At 43.2% G+C, this 19,384-nt stretch overlaps 1 protein-coding gene across 2 annotated transcripts in view; it reads left to right on the top strand.

Annotated features, from left to right (window-relative positions):
- AKAP8 (A-kinase anchoring protein 8) overlaps positions 1 to 6,659 on the top strand; it is a 19,391-nt gene extending 12,732 nt beyond the window's left edge. For both annotated transcript variants that reach the window (XM_015560970.1, XM_015560971.1), the window contains exons 10-14: positions 1,400 to 1,541; positions 1,866 to 1,959; positions 2,403 to 2,533; positions 3,619 to 3,714; positions 5,030 to 6,659. In XM_015560970.1, the coding sequence (XP_015416456.1) occupies positions 1,400 to 1,541; positions 1,866 to 1,959; positions 2,403 to 2,533; positions 3,619 to 3,714; positions 5,030 to 5,497 (931 nt within the window). In that variant the 3' untranslated portion in view covers positions 5,498 to 6,659. The remainder of the gene's footprint in view (positions 1 to 1,399; positions 1,542 to 1,865; positions 1,960 to 2,402; positions 2,534 to 3,618; positions 3,715 to 5,029) is intronic.
- The last annotated feature ends 12,725 nt before the right edge of the window (positions 6,660 to 19,384 follow it).

Raw genomic sequence — 19,384 nt, 5'->3', positions numbered from 1 at the left:
CCTCAGATAGAAAGCTGCCCTCGTGTTCCGATTGATTCCAGACAGTCCTGTTTCTCCTGTTTGAGTCTGGGTCCCCAGATACTCGCCCAGAACTGGAGCTCAGAATCTGAGACTCCCTCCCGATTGAAAACGACAACCACGCCCTCAGCCGCCAGCCCCACTCCAGCATACCTCTGCACCTTTATATTTTCCGCACTGCGCCTCCTCTGAGTCTCATATGCTGTTCTCTTTCCTTCTAGTTGAAGAATTTCCCCTCAGCCAGTCTTCCTGTGGTTCTGGGCGATGTCCGTTCCGTCTTTTAGTTGTATTTTGAAGTGGTTGTTCGAGGCAGCTAACTCCGGTGTTTACCTATGCCCCCATCTTGGTTTCTCCCTATTCACATATTTCTTTCTAATAGTTCTGCACATAGAGCCTGGGTGACTTTTTCCCTTTTCGCTCCTCTGTTAGGGTATCTACAAAAGCCTGTGGCACTTGCCTAGAGATCCAGGCCAGGTGCTAGAGGTCAGCAGAATCTGGCGTTGGCAGAGGGGCCCTGAGTGCCACATGGCCTGTGTTCTTACCACAAAAGATCCAGAGGCTCTTGGGCAAAGCCAAGGGAAGCAGCACTCCCCTGTGGGGGTATGCAGGTCTGCAGACCACCCTCTCATCATCTTATAGCATGATTGCATTTGTGAGACTTTGAAATCACATGACAAAGAAACGTTAGTTTTTATCCATGAATTTGACATAACGTGCGTTTACGTCGAACCCTGTCAGAATTTTTCTTAGGTCGTGTCAGGTTTTTTTTTTTTAATCCTCACTGGAGGATGACATGCTTAGAGAGAGGAGGGAGAGAAACATCGATTAGTTGCCTTCCGCACGTGCTCTGACTGGGAATTGAACCTGAAACTCAGGTATGTACTCTGACCTGGAATTGAACCAGCTACCTAAAATTGAGTCACCTAAGTCCTTTGGGCCAAAAAGACTGGTATAGTAGTAAATTGCTATGTGAATCATTTTCCTGAATACTTTCAAGATTGTAGTCCCAATCCTTGAAAGGAAACTGCTATCTTTTTTTTAACTGTTTTATGTGTATATAAATTTATTGATTGATTGATTGATTTCAGAAAGGAAGGGATAGGGAGAGAGACAAACAGTGATGAGAGAGAATCACTGATCAGCCGCTTCCTGTGTGCCCCTGACTGGGAATCAAACTGTGACCTACTCGTTCATGGGTCGACACTCAACCACTAACCACTGAACCACACCATCTGGGTAGGAAACTGCTATTCTTGACTCCCCATGAGAAGTCCGAAGTCTTGGTTCAGAAACTGCTTTCCCATTTTTGTTTCAGTTCTAACCAGAGATGAATTCGTTATCCCTGCAACACTGTTCTTGGCTTTTTGTCTTCCTCCTCCAGGATTCAATTTGCCTGTTCCGTGTGCAAATTTCGTAGCTTTGAAGATGAAGAAATCCAGAAGCATCTGCAAAGCAAATTTCACAAAGAGACACTGAGGTTTATAAGCACCAAACTGCCTGACAAGACGGTGGAGTTCCTTCAGGTGAAGCACACTTGGCCTTTATCACAGTGCTTCCCACTGATCCTACAGGTGTCAGATCCCTCACAGGGAAAGGGAAGGGAAATAAGGTCTAAACTTGGTAAAGATTTCTATTTCCAGAATAACAGTTGGCCTAGTCCCCATGTCAGGAATAACTGAGCTCCAACCATTGTAGTTCCCAGTAGTTCTGCCCGCGGAGCTGCCTGGCTGTCATCCAATAGGGACTGGGCAGACACTCATGGTGAGCTGCCTCTACTGCAGTTGAGAAATACCCACATGTGCTATCCTCTCCTGGTTTCAGTTAGTGCTGTCTCTCAACCCCTTTAGGAATACATTGTAAACAGGAATAAGAAGATTGAGAAGCGACGTCAGGAACTGATGGAGAAGGAAAGCACAAAACCAAAACCAGATCCTTTCAAAGGTGAGTTGTGATCCCAGGGGGCGGGCTGTTCTGCATGGCACTAAGGCACATGATTCAGTGCAAAGCCAGCACAGGGCTGCTGAGGATGAGACAGGAAGACCCATGGGAGGGGCACTTAGCAATGGAAATAGGCCCTCCAGTTGGCCTAATAGAGATCCCAGCTCTACAGGCAAGTTAACAATGACATGAAGCGCTCTGCAGTTTTTTCCTTCTGGGACTGAAGGAGAAGAAAAGTTGGAAGTAATGTCCTGGTGTAGAGGCTGGTTGTTCTGACCCTGCACTCCTGCTGCAAGGCTGATGGTGCCTGTCTCAGATTCTGTCCTCACGGAATCCCTCGAGAGGGCTGCAGGGAGAAAAAGTGGGCCTCGTTGGGGGCTTGAAGGGGTGGGGAGCATTACATGCATGCTGTCCCAGATCCCACATGACTTGGATTTCATCATCAGGGATTGGCCAGGAGCACTTCTTCAAGAAGATCGAGGCTGCCCACTGCTTGGCTTGCGACATGCTGATCCCTGCGCAGCACCAGCTCCTCCAGCGGCACCTGCACTCTGTGGATCACAATCACAATCGCCGGGTGAGCCCCTCCTGATGCTGGCTGAGGGACGAGCCTTCCCGGGCTTCTAGTGGAGGTTTCAGGACCTTCTGTGTCTTATGAGGAATGCTAACATCTCTAGGGGCTCTTGCCATGTCCCGTCAAGTCTGCCACTTCATCAATTGATTGTATGATGCCCCCTAGTTTCTGTGAAAATGTGTTGCTTAGAATTGATTTAATACATAGTTGAAATTGTCCTGGTTCGAGAGTGTTCCCTGTAAACCACACAAATCAATTCCACATTTGCTGAAAAACTAGATTTTCTATAAACTGAGGCCAAAGGCCATTCAGAGCAGAGTGGCCTGGGAGACCCATTTGGTTCTTACTAGCTTATGGGGCCAGAGGCTAAAAATTCAGTTCGGGTCAGCAAATTTTTCTGTAAAGGGTCAAATTGTAAATATTTTCAGCTTTGCAGGCCATAAGGTCTCTGTCCAAGTCTGGTGTTGATGGGCAAAAGCAGCCACAGATCAGATAGTAAGTGAAAGAATGGGTGTGGCTGCACTTGATCCTCTGGCTGTAGCTTGCTGATCCCCGAGTTAACATTTCTGTTCTTAGTTTACCCAGTGATGAAATGGAGCTCTCAGTACTTGCCTGCCCATCTTCCCATTTTTTGTTTGTTTGTGTGCTTTTTTAATTTTAGAGAGAAAGAGGAAGGCGGGGTGGGGGAAGGAGAGAGAAATTGTGATTTGTTGTTCTACTGATTTATGCATTCGTTGGTTGCTTCTTACAGCGCAACCTCGGCATATCAGGATGGTGCTCTAACCAACTGGGCTACCCGGCCAGGGCTCCCCACCTCCCAGTTGCATTAAAGAGCAGCCAAAAGCACTGTATAAACAAGTGATTACTGTATGTGTGTCAAGCTGTTTTTGAGCTTTCATAGTTTTGCTATTGAACTTATTATGAAGTTAATATAACTCAAGACTGAAAAGAAAAAGCTTACTCCTTTCCCGACTTAGTTTACAAAGCTTCTAATCTATAAATGAACAACTTAATGTAGCCTGGCGGTGTGTTCTCTTGCTCCCGTATATGTGCCATTTTTGAAAACCTGTGTGTGGTTCCCTTTGCAGTTGGCTGCTGAACAGTTCAAGAAGACAAGTCTCCATGTGGCTAAGAGTGTTTTGAACAACAGACATATAGTGAAGATGCTGGAAAAATACCTCAAGGTTAGGAGCCCAACGGACGGGAAAAGCTTTCGAAATCGAGAAAGAACTATGAGTGTGGAACTGTATCTCGAGGGCAGTGCTTAGGATTTCTGAGTCTTTGAGGAACTGAGGGGTGTTGGAATGTATCAGGCTTGGGAGTTCCACACTGGATTTCCTGAGACCAAGTGCTTGCTTGGGAACTCTGGGGTGTGGTTCTGCTCGATTAATCTGTACAATAGTGTTGATTCTCTACATGAGAAACCTTGACTATCCATAAAATACTCAGTAAATGATGGTGAGATGGTTAAAAAGAAACATATCCAAGGTAGGTAATTGTCCAAGAAAGAAGCTAAAATGAGGTTTTGCTGGCAGATCCAACTGAATAAAATGGAGGATCAAGGCGCAGGGAAGAGCCAGAGGTGCCTCAGCCACTGAGCCATAGTGATAGGAGCTGAGTAACAAAAAGTCCCAAAGAAGGGTGCCTGGGAGAGAAGTTGGAAGAGCCCCCCTGGTTCCTCCTTGGGAAGCCCGTTTCCTAAATGCTCGGTCCCATGACTTTAACATCTAAGGCTGGTAGCTAAGCTGTAGCATAGCCTGGCTAGGACCTGTTTGCCCTCCTCTCAGTTATTAAATGGTTCAGTACCGAAGGGGTGGGGGTTCAATTCCCCGTCAAGGGTGTGTACCCAAGTTGTTTCCCACCTGGTCTGGGTGCCTGTGGAAGGCAGCCGGTCGATGTGTCTCTCTCACGTTGATGTTTTTCCCTCTCCTTCCTTCCCCCTCTCCCCATCTCCCCCCTCCGCCTCTCTCCCTCTTTTTCCCTCTCTCCCTCCCTTCCTCCCTTCCATTCTGAAAGCAATGGAAAAAATATCTTCAGGTGAGGATTAACCAAAAGGAAAAAAGTACAAAATAGTTCTCGTGAAGCTTTTCGGAGATGTCTTTTCTGAATCTATAGGCTCTGAGATCCTTTAGGGTTAACACCTGGTGTAGTTTAAAGTATTTCTTTGGCCCTGTCTAGTGTGGCTCAGTTGGATGGATCATTGTCCCATGCCCTGAAAAGTCATGGGTTCAGTTACTGGTTAGGGCACCTGCTTAGGTTATGGGTTTGATCCCCGGTAGGGGTGCATATGGGAGGCAGCCCATCAGTGTAGCTCTTTCACATGGATGTTTCTCTGTCTCTCTCCCTCTCCCTTCTTCCCTCTCTAAAATAATAAACGAATAAAGTATTTCTCTTACTGACTGCTTATCATGAAAATACGAGCTTCCACCCAGCAACCTGGGTCTTCTTCCACTCATTTGAACAGTTCTTTAGACCACTGACCTGTCTCTTCTTGGCCAGGGTGAAGACCCTTTCACCAATGAAGCCGTTGATCCAGAAATCGAAGGAGTTGACAATTTAGGAGGTGATGATAAGGAAGAGACACCTGAGGAGGTGGCCGAAGAAGTGTTAGCTGAGGTGATTACAGCAGCAGTGAAGGCAGTAGAGGGGGAAGGAGTGCCCACTCCAAAAAGTATTGAAACACTGGTTGAAGGGGAAAGCCCCGTGGACACTGCAGAGGCTACCAGTGATCCCCATCCTGAACAGCCGCTGGAAGCAGACACATGCTGTGGAATGGCATCCGGGAAGGGGGGCGCTGAAGCAGAGGCCGGAAGTGAGGAGGCCCAGGCTGCAAATAAGGCTGCAGAGGCTGAAGGTGAAGCAGAGGCAAAAGGCACTGTAACCAGCACTGTTCTGGCCCCAGCAACCACAGAAGCTGAAGTGGAGCAATCTGACGCAGAGTCCAAAGATGTTACTCCCACCGAGTGATCCTCCTTTCCCTGTTTCAAGGGATGTGTTATATGATGCATTGATCTTTCTTCTTTGGTTTGTAAGTAGTACTAGGGTGTGTGTGACTGGAATATGCTGAAAACATTTTGGTGAAGAGACCCAGCTGTTTCCTTCAGAAAAACGTACCTCATGGGCTTGTCTTAGAGCTGTGTGGCTTTCCGCCTCGGTTTGGAAGCTACAGAAGTACATTCCCCCAAGCAGCTGTGACCTTCCTACACTGCAGTTGGAGTAATAAGAGTTGGGCAATGAGATTTTGATACTTTGCTTGTTAAGAATGCCCTTCATTTATTATTATTTTGTCTGGGAGCAGCTCATTGTTACTAGGATAGATCTTACTTTATAAAGATTTGTTTTTTTTAAGTTTAAAAATTTGCTTTGGCTTTAGTTTTTGACCTGCGTTTGTAGCTCACGGAATGGGGTATGATTCTCACAAGATGTAGCAGAATCTTGTTAATGTGATGCTGGTCCTGTCACATCTGAACTCTGACAATTGCACCACTGGAAGCACACCCAGTGGCCCCGTAAGACAGGACACTGCCTAGGGCATTGTTTCCCAATCTGTAATCCTTGGAGAATGACCTTCGGAATTGATCTCATGTGTTCCACCTCTGCATTACTTCAGGGTTTTTTCTTTAAATCAAGTTACTTCCTCTTAAACATATTTAAAAAGAAAACTTGATGTCCCTCCCATGAATGGAAAACCAATATAAATTGCCACAGATAAGATGCTATCTGTAAAAAATGAATAAAATGAAGTAAACATTTCATTTTAAATACTCTTCCTTTGGAGGTTCCCGAGTCTGAGAAAGGCAAGGCAGCATGTGTTAAAGTGTAGCAAGCACTGGTTACATGTTCATATAACCAAAAGAATTGGAAGAGATCTACCTTTTGAAATGATATTGCTGGGTCTTCTTCCCTGTAAACTTTTGAACTGTCACATTTGAGGACACATTGGCCAGTGGGAAATTATTTTAAAAGGTAATAAAAATATTTGATGAGCATCTACTGTGTACCAGGTGCTAATTCATGATAAAAATAAGATATGAGCACTGCTCTCAAGGAGCCTTACTAGAGATGTGAGATGAATATTTATGAAAAAGTCTATATTAGAACTTAATAAACTGTTCAATAAGCAAGAAAATGGTGCCGCTGAATTGTCTCTGCTCATTTCTTACTGCACAGATTCAACTTACTGCTCATTATTTCTTAGTCACAGGTTCAACAAGGCCTTTGAAGCTTATCCTCTTGAGGCAAAAATTGTTGGTGACGTTGAAAACTAATAGTCCGGCCCTAACTGGTTTGGCTCAGTGGATAGGGCATCGGCCTGAGGACTCGAGGGTCCTTTGTTCAATTTCGGTCAAGGGCATGTCAGTGGTGGTGAGCACATACCCCGTGGGGAGTGTGCAGGAGGCAACTGATCAATGTTTCTCATTGACGTTTCTAACTCTCTATCCCTCTCCTTTCCTCTCTGTAAAAAATAAAATATTTTTTTTAAATTAATAGTCTGAAAAAGGATAATAAAACTATGAAATTGCTTTGTTTTGTTTTTGTAAAAGTAATCCAAGACCTGTCATAAAATATATCTTGATTTCAGTGAGGTTCTTCTACCCCCGACCCTGTGTGAAATAATATCAATCTTTATTGATTTCAGAGAGGAAGGGAGATGGGGCAAGAGATATAGAAGCATCAATGATGAGAGAGACTCATTGGTTGGCTGTCTCCTACAAACATGCCCCCTACTGGGGATCGAGCCCGCAACCTGGGCGTGTGCCATGACCAAGAATTGAACTGAGGCCTGGTTCATAGGTTGAAGCTCAACCACAGCCATGGTGACCAGGTGATTTTTTTTTTTTTTGGAGGGAGAGAGACATCAATTTGTTGCCTCCTGCATGCCCCTGACTGGGGCCCAGGATGGGACCTGTAACCAAGCTACTGCCCTTGACCAGGAATTGATGCTCTAATCACTGAATCAAACTAGCCAGGGCCAGTCATTTTATTCCTAAAAGTGGGTTGAACCAGGCTATCATTCTCCATGATGGGTAGTAATGACTTGGGTTGCACAAAGGAATGCCTTTATATTTCCTGAGATGACAGGAACAACTTGCAAGCTTCCTCATTGGGAACTAATATTTACATTATTTCTGAGGTTAGGGTCACATGTTGATAATGTGGGGATGCCCAAATTAACACACAGGTCTGTGACATAAGAATGGCCAATAAAGGGGACCTTTCTTTAAAAACAGGTTGAGGGGGAGGAACCAAGATGGCGGCATACGTAAACACCGGAGAATGCTGCCTCATACAACCACTTCAGAAATACAACTAAAAGACGGAACGGACATCACCCAGAACCACAGGAAAGCTGGCTGAGGGGAAATTCTTCAACTAGAAGGAAAGAACAGCATACCAAGACTCAGAGGAGGCACAGTGCGGAAAATACAAAGGTGTGCGGAGCTGGCTAGTGGCTGAGGGCGCGGTTGTCGTTTTCAATCGGGACGGAGGCTCAGGCCCTGAGCTCCAGTTCTGGGCGAGTCTCTAGAGACCCAGACTCAAATGGGAGAAGTGGGACTGTCTGGCATCGGTCGGAACGCAAGGGCAGCTTTCTCTCCGAGGTTTGCAGCAGTTGCTGGGACTCTGAGAGGCAGAGTCTCTCGGGACAAGACTGAGAGCAGCCATAACTGCTTGTTCCGCCCACCCTGTAGATCCCCGGGACCCGCTCCACCCAAGCCCTGCGCAGAACCATTTGCTGGATAGCCTCAGGCAAAGGCTAGATTAGCACCTCCCCAGAGGACAGAAGTTTTCCCACTGCAGACCTAGCTGACTCTCACAGCCAGTTGGCCTGGAGGTCAAATCCCCCACTATTAACTACAACAATCAAGGCTTAACTACAACAAGACTGTGCACAAAGACCACTAGGGGGTGCACCAAGAAAGCATAAAAAAAATGCAGAGACAAAGAAACAGGACAAAATTGTCAATGGAAGATATAGAGTTCAGAACCACACTTCTAAGGTCCCTCAAGAACTGTATAGAAGCCGCTGATAAACTTAATGAGATCTACAAGAAATCTAATGAGACCCTTGATGTTATGATAAAGAACCAACTAGAAATTAAGCATACACTGACTTAAATGAAGAATATTATATAGACTCCCAACAGCAGACCAGAGGAGCGCACGAATCAAGTCAAAGATTGGAAATGCGAAGAAGCAAAAAACACCCAACCAGAAAAGCAAAATGAAAAACGAATCCGAAAATACGAAGATAGTGTAAGGAGCCTCTGGGACAGTTTCAAGCGTACCAACATCAGAATTATAGGGGTGCCAGAAGATGAGAGAGAACAAGATATTGAAAACCTATTTGAAGAAATAATGACAGAAAACTTCCCCTACCTGGAGAAAGAAATAGACTTACAACTCCAGGAAGCACAGAGAACCCCAAACAAAAGGAATCCAAAGAGGACCACACCAAGACACATCATAATTAAAATGCCAAGAGCAAAAGACAAAGAGAATCTTAAAAGCAGCAAGAGAAAGAAACTCAGTTACCTACAAGGGAGTACCCATACAACTGTCAGCGGATTTCTCAACAGAAACTTTGCAGGCCAGAAGAGAGTGGCAAGAAATATTCAAAGTGATGAATACCAAGAACCTACAACCAAGATTACTTTATCCAGCAAAGCTATCATTCAGAATTGAAGGTCAGATAAAGCGCTTCACAGATAAGGAAAAGCTAAAGGAGTTCATCACCACCAAACCAGTATTATATGAAATGCTGAAAAGTATCCTTTAAGAAGAGGAAGAAGAAGAAAAAGGTCAATATACAAATTATGAACAACAAATATGCATCTATCGACAAGTGAATCCAAGAATCACGTGAATAAATAATCTGATGAACAGAATGAACTGTTGATTATAATAGAATCAGGGACATAGAAAGGGAATGGACTGACTATTCTTGGGGGGAAAAGGGGTGTGGGAGATGCGGGAAGAGACTGGACAAAAATCGTGCACCTATGGATGAGGACAGTGGGTGGGGAGTGAGGGCGGAGGGTGGGATGGGAACTGGAAGGAGGGGAGCTATGGGGGGGAGGTAGAGGAACACATTTAATAATCTGAACAATAAAGATTTAATAAAAAATAAATAAATAAAAACAGGTTTAGTAAACATGACAGTCCCTGCTATCCAAGCAAAAAATATTTTAGGGGGGGAAAAAAAAGGACATATGTAATACCATTTGTAATACTTTAAGCAATAAAAAAAAATATTTTAGGAATGGCAGCCTAATTATAATTTCATGCAATCATGTTGCTGGCCTGTATGATTTCATTGGGTTTTTATGAAGTTAATACAGTTGCTAAAGGGGAAATAATACAATGTAATGAGCAAAGTGCCCATTCAAGAGGACATATCATTAGTATTAAGTCCAAAATTAGATTTTGGACCATAAATTTCCACTGCCTGATAACCTGGCATGGTCTTTGTTCACTAGAAGTGTGGACAGTAGTGATTACACAGGCACAGTAGATTTCAAGTAGAATTTTAGAACTAACAAAAGTAGAGTAGAAGAGCCTTTTAACATTTCACTTTATTACAGGAGCTTGCTTGGGGCGCTCAATAAATAGATGGGCATGGAAAAAAACCCATGGGTGTGGCTTTGCACTGATTTAACACTGACCGCTCTGGTAATTGAGAAATTTTGGGCCACTTTCCTGTATCTTATACAAGGACACTGAAGCCTATCAAAGTAGTTGTCTTTTTGCAATCAGACTTAATAGTCTCTGTACCTTCTCTCAAAACACCATCTGATGGGTGCATACTTTATATAGATAAGAACTTAGAATTTAGTTTTGTGAGCAATATGAAGGGATAGGAGGCAGTAAATCCATTCTCACAGGGTTGGCAATCAGAATTAGTGAGATGATAAACACTTCGAAGTATTGAAAAAGTGGTTCGACAAGTTCATCTTTTTTTTAGATATAAAATTCACAGATGAGCCATTAACCATTTTAAAGTGGATGATGCAGTGGCATTTGGTACACTCACAATGCTGTTAACCCCACCGCCTATAACAGGTCCAAGACATTTTCCTCCCCTAAAAGAAAACCTTTACCCATTAGTAGTCACGCCTCATTCCCTGACAACTGTTTCCTGTCTCGATTTATTCTGGATATTTCATATAAAGGGAAAAATAACACATGACTTTTTCAGTCTGGCTTTCACTAAGCATGTTTTTGAGGTTCCTCCATGTTGTAGCTTGTATCAGTACTTCATTTCTTTTTATGGCTGAATAATATCCCATTGTACGTATATACTACATTTGTTTATTCAGTCATCCAATAATGAACATTTGAGTAGTTTCCACCTTTTGACCATGTGAATGGTCAAACATTCTTGGACAAATATTGGTAATTGTTTTCAGTTCTTCTGGGTAAATCCCTAGGAGTGGAATTATTGGTTCAAAGGGTAATTCTCTGTTTAAATGTTTGAGGAACCACCAAATTTTTCCACAACAGCTGCCAATTTTACATTCCCATCAGTAATGTACAAGGGTTCCAATTTCTCCACTTGCTTACTGATACTTACTTTCCCTTTTTTTTTTATTCTGGCCATCCTAGTAGGTGTGAAGTGGTAGCTCACTGTGGTTTTAATCTGCATTTCCTTAACTAATGATGGGCATCCCTTCATGTGCTTTTGGCCATTTGCTTATCTTTGGAGAAATGTCTATACAAGTTCTTTGCTTTTTTTAATTGGGTTCTTTTGTTGAGTTGTATATTAGACATTTATCAGATGTGATTTGCAGTGTTTTGTTTTGTTTTTCACTGTCTGGGCTGTCTTTTCACTCCCTTAATAGTGCCCTGTGATGCAACACAATTTTGTTTCTAATCATGCTCACTTTTTCTTTTGTTACTTGTACTTTTGGTGTCATATGTAAGAAATTATTGCCAAATCCACGGTCATGAAGATTTACCCCCTACATTTTCTTCTAAGAGTTTGATGCAACACAATTTTGTTTCTAATCATGCTCAATTTTTCTTTTGTTACTTGTACTTTTGGTGTCATATGTAAGAAATTATTGCCAAATCCACGGTCATGAAGATTTACCCCCTACATTTTCTTCTAAGAGTTTTATAGTTTTTAACTCTTATATTTAGGTCTATGATCCATTTTGAATTAATTTTTGTATATGTTATAAGGATCCAGTTTTATTCTATTCCAGGTGGATCTCCAATTGTTCCAGAAGCATTTGTTGAAGAAACTATTATCTACCCATTGAATGGTCGTGGCACTCTTGTCAACAAGTCATGGCTTTATTTCTGGACTCTCAATTTGACTCTGTTGTTCTATGTATTCTGTCCTTATGCCAATACCACATTGTAGCTTTGTAGTAAGATTTGGAATTGGGATGTGTGAATCCCCCAACTTCGTTCCTCTTCTTAAGATTATCTTGGATGCCCTAACCGGTTTGGCTCAGTGGATGGAGCATTGGCCTGCGGACTGAAGGGTCTCAGGTTCAATTCCGGCCGGGGGCATGTATCTTGGTTGCGGGCACATCCCCAGCAGGGGGTGTGCAGGAGGCAGCAGATAGATGTTTCTCTCTCATCACTGTTTCTCTCTTTCTAACTCTCTGTTCCTCTCCTTTCCTCTTTCTAAAATCAATAAACATATCCTCAAGTGAGGATTTAAAAAGGATTCCTCCTTGTCTGTAAACTTTGTGACCAGGGCCCAGGCTGGGGAGGAGCCTGCAACTGAGGTACGTGCCCTTGACTGGAATTGAACCCAGGACCCTTCAATCTGCAGGCCGACGCTCTATCCACTCAGCAAAACTGGCTAGGGCAGTATTGTATTCTTTTTATGCTGTTGTAAATGGAATTGTTTTCTTTATGTTTTATTTTTATTGACTTCAGAGAGGAAGGGAGAGGGAGAAATAGAAATATCAATGATGAGAGATAATCATTGACTGGCTGCCTCCTGTACACCCTACACTGGGGATCAAGCCCAAAACCCAGGCATATGGCCTGATGGAATTTGAACCCTGACCTGGTTCATAGGTCAATGCTCAACCACTGAGCCACACTGGCCAGGCCTAGAATAGTTTTCTTATTTCCATTTTTGTATTATTCATTGCTAGTGTATAGAAATACAGCTGATCTTCTTGTTTTCATTTTATTCCATCACCAGAAATACAGCTGATTTTTGTGATTCTGTATCCTGCTATTTCGCTGAATTTGTTTAATAGCTTTGATTTTTGTGGATTCTTTTTTAAAAAAATATTTTTTTTTTTATTGATTTCAGAGAAGGGAGAGGGAGACAGAGACAGAAATATCAATAATGAGAGAGAATCACTGGTCGGCGGCATCCTGCACGCCCCCCTTGGGGATCGAGCCCGCAACCTAGACATGTGCCCTTGACCGGAATCGGACCCAGGACCCTTCAGTCTGCAGGTCAACACACTATCTACTGAGCCAAACCGGCCAGCGCTGGTGGATTCTTTAAGATTTCCCAAATACCAGATCATGTCATCTATGAATAATGACTGTTTTTATTCTTCCTTTCCTACATGAATGCCTTTCATATCTTTTTCTTGCCTGATTGCTCTGAATGGAACTTCCAATACAATGTGGGAATACTTGTACCATTTCTTTTTTTTTTTTAATATATTTTATTGATTTTTTTACAGAGAGGAAGGGAGAGAGAGAGTTAGAAACATCGATGAGCAAGAAACATCGATCAGCTGCCTCCTGCACATCTCCCACTGGGGATGTGCCCGCAACCAAGGTACATGCCCTTGACTGGAACCGAACCTGGGACCCTTCAGTCCGCAGGCCGACGCTCTATCCACTGAGCCAAACCGGTTTCGGCTGTACCATTTCTTTTTTAAGTTATTTATATTCTCAGTAACATTTCTCCTAACTGTAAATTCCATTAAGTTTACATGGAAGGACAAATATTCTAATTCCAGCCAATCCACTTGAGTTGGATTCTTTGAATAAAGAACATAAAGTAGATAAAATCTCCTTTTGAGATCTAAATTATGAGTCACAGGTCAAGTTGTGTATTTAGTGCCTGTAAGGCCCAGGCACTATAGGTACATGTATCACATCTTTGCTTAGTAACCTGTCCAAAGATACCCACTCAGGACAAATCCTCAGCTTCCCCATGGGAAATGCCTGGGGATTTTGGCTTCTCAGATGCTCACAATGATTTGGGAACATCTCTCTCAATAAATAGGAGTGAAGATAAAAAACTCACAAATGCATCACAAATGTCCCTTATTTTGTTGCCATAAAACTCTGTGAAAGAATTTCTCTTTGGAGGTAACCCCAAGGGCCAATGACTAACCTGAGTAACAATGTGTAAATTGTTTTCTGCAATGGTTCCCATAAGGGAAACTATAGCCTCCTTACAGAGACTTGAGTCCCTAATTCCTTTACATTGGAGGACAATGCGAATGACAATACTGATCCGTCTCAAATGAACTAAGACCGCAATAACTTCCCCCAGTGTGTTAAATACACTGTCTAGCTCAACAATGGCAAAACCAGAGGAAGCTAGGGGAATATTCTTAGAGAAAAAAGAACTTGCTTGAAGCCAATTCATCAACTTCAATAAGGCTGAACTATGTCTTCCCCAGGAAAAGGTGTGAGAATAAACAACTCATCTTTTCCGTCAAAGAACAGTTTATAGACAGCTGCCATTTTGGCCCTGCGTGACTTGGCAGCTACCATATTGGCTCCAAGACTTGCAGCTCCCCTGGGGGTCACCATCTTGAAATGACAAAGGCCAACCCCTCCCTTTGAATTAGCCAATCGAGAAAGACTGCGCCTGAGCTCCAATCCAGAGTGGGAGACAGGTCACGTGTGTCAGGGATTATAAAGCCAAGAGATCACCTGCTCCGTGTGTACCCTTCTGTGTGGAAGTAAAGATGTTTGCCTGGCTGCCTGGCTCCCGCGAATGTTTTGTGTTCTGCCAGGACCCCACAATTTGGGGGCTCGCCTTATTTCTCACAAAGGGGATATTTGGTCCCAGGACGTATATTAATAGATACCCATTGCTGCTTAACAAATTACTCCAAAAGTTCGTAGCTTAAAATAAAACATTATTCTTGGGAATCAGAAATCCAGGTGTGGTTTATCGGGGCCCTTAGTTGGCCACAATCAAAGTGTTGGCCAAGGCCGCAGTCTCACATCTGAAGGCAGGACTATGGAAGAAGCTACTTTCAATGTTGCTCATGTGGTTAGTAGAATTTAATTCCTTGCAGATGTTGGACTAACCCTAACCCTAACCCTACAGGAGCTTTAGCTCTTTGCTAGCTATTGACCAGAAGCCACCCTAAGTTCCTTGCCATATGGGTCTCTCCTGTATGGCAGCTTGCTTTATCAACATATACAAGCTGAAAAGGCAAGAGCCCAGCGAGATTAAAGGCATAGATTTTTGTATCCAATTTTGTCACCAATCAGGAAAGTGACATCACTTTTTCATCAGCAGCAAGTCTCTAGGTCTAGCCCACACTCAAGGGGACATTATAAAAGTGTGAATTCTAGGAGGTGGGGATCTTTGGGGGCCATCTTTGAAAGGTGCCTACCATACAATACTAGTATAAATCTAGGTATAGATGCTCTTCTTATAAACTATCAGACTCTTTAAAAAAAAAATATATATATATATATATATTTTACTGATTTAAGAGAGGGAGAGAGAGACAGAACTATCAATGATGAGAATCACTGATTGGCTGTCTCCTGCACGCCCCCTACTGGGGATGGAGCCAGCAACCCAGGCATGTGCCCTTGACCTGACTGGAATCGAACCTGGGACCCTTCAGTCCGCAGGCCAACCCTCTATCCACTGAAACCATCAGATTCTAAGAGCCTGCTTCATCAGTCCTTGCTGAAATCAGTTCTATCAAGCACCCTTCCCCAGTTGGCTGGTCTCAACTATAGTGGAAAATCTGTCAAGACAAGACACCCTTCCTTAACTCAGCAAATGCCACGGGAAATTTTCTAGCAGCCAGAGCAGCTTCACTTGGCCGATTGCCACTCACTCTGATGCTGTGATGATTCTGCAAAGCCACCAGTGACTCACTGGTAAAATTTTACCAGTGACACTTTTCATGCTTAACGTCTAGGCCAAGGGCGGGGGGCCTTTTTTCTGTCAAGGGCCATTTGGATATTTATAACATCATTCATGGGCCATACAAAATTACCAAGTTGAAAATTGTTACTATGAAAGAAAGCTCCTAGATTTATTGAGTTCTGAGTCCCGCCTGCAGTTGCCTTCGCAGGGCCAGATGTTCCCCACCCCTGCCCTAGGCTTTCAAGTCACCAGTTTTCTGTGTGAGTCTTAAACTAGGAAGTATCTTGCAATGCTGCTCATTTTCTAGTGATAAATTCAGAAATTGGTCCATTTCAAGTTCATCACTAGCTTTTCCTATTCACTTCTCTCTCAAGATAGTTTCCCTTAAATCTAAGATTCATTTTTTCTCAAGAATTATATTTCAAAAATATGCATAAAGCATAGGTTGAGTGAATAATTACAAAGCTAATGAATAGTCAAGAAGCAGAACTTAAAAAAAAAAACAAAAGAAGCAGAACTTCACCCTTACTGGTTTGGCTCAGTGGATAGAGCGTCGGCCTGCGGACTCAAGGGTCCCGGGTTCGATACTGGTCAAGGGCATGTACCTTGGTTGCGGGCACATCCCCAGTAGGGAGTGTGCAGGAGGCAGCTGATTGATGTTTCTCTCTCATCGATATTTCTAACTCTCTATCCCTCTCCCTTCCTCTCTGTATAAAAATCAATAAAATATATTAAAAGAAGAAGAAGCAGAACTTCTCAGTCATATAAGATTAAAGTTCTAGAGACCTGCTGTACAGAATGTGCTTATAATTAACAACATTGTGCACTTAAAACATAAAATTTGGGAAAAAAATAAAGAATACTGATATACCTACCTCAGAAATTGACCACCCCCATCAAATCCCCTTATCCCTTTCTGATCACTCTCTCAGGTAACCAGTGGTAATTACTTGCTTGTTTGTCTTTATAGTTTTACTTCCTTAAAAACTTGTCTATTTTTGTCTGTTTTAGAAATCGACATGGAAAAGAGATGATCAGTCACATATGTAAACATACCTTGCTTCTCTGGTTTCCCGTTACGTTTGTAAGGTTCATGCGTTGTGTGTGGCTGTGGTTTGTTCATTCTCTTTATATTTGTTCCACCATGGATGGATGTTTGGGCTGTTTTCAATGTAGGCTCGTAGGAACAATGCTATTTTAAACCTTCTTGAGTATGTCAGTGAGAGTTTCTGTGGGATTGGAATGAGTGGGCTATAGAGTATGCAGAGCCTAAACTTCACCAGAAAAGGCCAAACTGTTTTCTAAAATGACTGAACCAAATGATGAGTAGATGACAGCTCCCACTATCATTCTTTTTTGACCTCCAGACTTGTTCCTCTTATGCACTTTTATCTTACGTGTGACATTTGCATTTGTATTTTCTTTCCACTTTGAAACTTATTTATTTTAAATATATATTTTTATTGATTTCAGAGAGGAAGGGCGAGAAATAGAGAGATAGAAACAGCAATGAGGAGAGAGAATCATAGTTTGGGTGCCTCCTGCACGCCCCCGCTCCCCGCCCCCGGGGACCAAGCCCACAACCTGGGGATGTGCCCTTGACCGGAATCAAACTTGGGACTCTTCAGTCTGCAGATCAATGCTCTATCTACTGAACCAAACCAGCTAGGGCCACTTTGAAACTTTTAAAAAATCACTTATTTTTTTATTGAAATTGCATGGCTTATTCTATTTTTCACTAGGTCTTCCAGGAATCTCACTGTTTTGAATGTGACAGGGAATGATATTTGTAAAACACTTCAAAACTAAGCAAAACATAGCAAAATACAAAATAATGGAGTGGCAGAGACTAAAAATGACCCTTAGGGCCATCTTGTACCCATTTCTGGCTGACAGAATTATAATGCTTTACTCTAAAGTTTTCACTCCCAACTAGTTTATGAGTTAAAAATTGGCAAGCCGCCGAAACCGGTTTGGCTCGGTGGATAGAGCGTCGGCCTGCGGACTGAAAGAAAAATCAATAAAAAAAATATATTAAAAAAAAAAATTGGCAAGCATGTTGGAGGCATGTCATTTTACAGTTGTCAAAGCCCACAGAATGTACAACAAAAAGTGAATCCTAAGGTAAACTATGGACTTTAGTTAATAACTAGGGGCCCAGTGCACAAATTTGTGCACCTTGAAAGGAACTGGAGCCCTGAGGCTGCGGTGGGTACAGGGGTAGGTCTTAGCCCATCCTCCGAGCCCCTGCCTGGCCCTTCCTGCTGCGGCCCCCAGCCCCCTCTCTGCTGTCAGCCCTGCTCCCACTGTTGCCGCTCCCATGTGCTGAGGGCACAGAGCAATTGGGGCTGGCGTCAGCAGAGGGTGCGAGTGGAGGCTGCTGCCCTGATTGCCCCTTAGGGGCGATCAGGGCGGGCAGCTGCTGCTCCTACCCGCTGATGGTGCCAAACGATCAAGACCGGCGCTAGGCTCTGGCAGTGGATGCAAGTGGTTCTGGCACCGGCTGCCAGTATGAGCAGGGTCAGCACCGGCAGCAGGTGTGAGCGCCGGGTGGGACTGCAGCACGCAGGAACAAAGAATTTTCAATAACCACCAGAGGCTTGTCCTGATGACAGTGACCAGCACCCGGCCTTGGTGTGATGCCCCCGCCCATCTGCTCTACCATCCCACTGCGGCCAATGCCCGCCATGTTTCCGTGTATGCCCCCTGGTGGTCAGCGCATGTCATAGTGACCAGTTGTTCCACCATTTGGTCTATTTGCAGATTAGCCTTTTATTATATAGGATAATGTATTAATATTGGCTCATCAAATGTACCACACTATACAAGATGTTAATAATGAGGAGAGAGGGGAACTCTGTATTTTCCACTCAATGTTAATATAAATCTAGATACAAAATAATTTATACTGTATTGTTCCATTTGTATGAAGTTCAAAACCACAAAACTATCGTGTTAGAACTAAGTTAGAAACTAAGGAAAATAGTTTACCTTTAAGCAGGAGGGGGAGAGTTTTTTTTTTTTTAAATCCTCACCTGAGGATATTTTTTCCATTGATTTTTTAGAGTGAGAGAGAGAGAGAGAGAGAAAGAGAAGAGAAACATCAATGTAAGAGAGAAATATCCATCAGTTGCCTCCCCTATGCACCCAACCAGGGATCAAACCCATAAACTTTTGTTGTACAGGAGTCTGTTTCAACGAACTGAGCCACCCAACCAGGGCTTTTTTTTTTAAAAAAAAAAAAACCTTTTTAAAATTTTCTTTTTATTTAATAATTTTTTGTTTAAAGTATTACATATGTTCCCTTTTATCCCCCATAAACCCCCTCCATCCCCCCCTCTGTTCCCTCCCCCACTTGGCTGTCACCACCCCATTGTGTCCATTTCCCCAAATATTTTTATTAATTTTTAGAGATAGAGAAACATCAATGGGCTGCCACCTGCACGCACCCACTGGGGATCAAGCTAGCAACCCAGACATGTGCCCCGACCGGGAGTCAAACCAGCAACCCTCTGGTGTGCAGGATGATGCCCAGGGCCTGCTAAGAATGACTTTTGTAAAAAATCAAAGAATTAATATTTTGAGTTTGGCTCAGTGGATAGAGCATCAGCCTACAGACTGAAGGGTCCTGGTTTCAATTCCAGCCAAGGGCACATGCCCAGGTTGCGGGCTCTTTCCCAGTATGGGGCGTGCAGGAGGCAGCCAATCAATGATTCTCTCTCATCATTGATGTTTCTATCTCTCCCTCTCCCTTCCTCTCTGAAATCAATAAAATATATTTTTTAAAAAAG

This window comes from Myotis davidii, unplaced genomic scaffold (genome assembly GCF_000327345.1).
Source record: "Myotis davidii unplaced genomic scaffold, ASM32734v1 scaffold56, whole genome shotgun sequence".
NCBI lineage: Eukaryota > Metazoa > Chordata > Mammalia > Chiroptera > Vespertilionidae > Myotis > Myotis davidii.
Note: the sequence above shows the minus strand (reverse complement) of the source record. Positions and strands in the feature narration are given on the sequence as shown.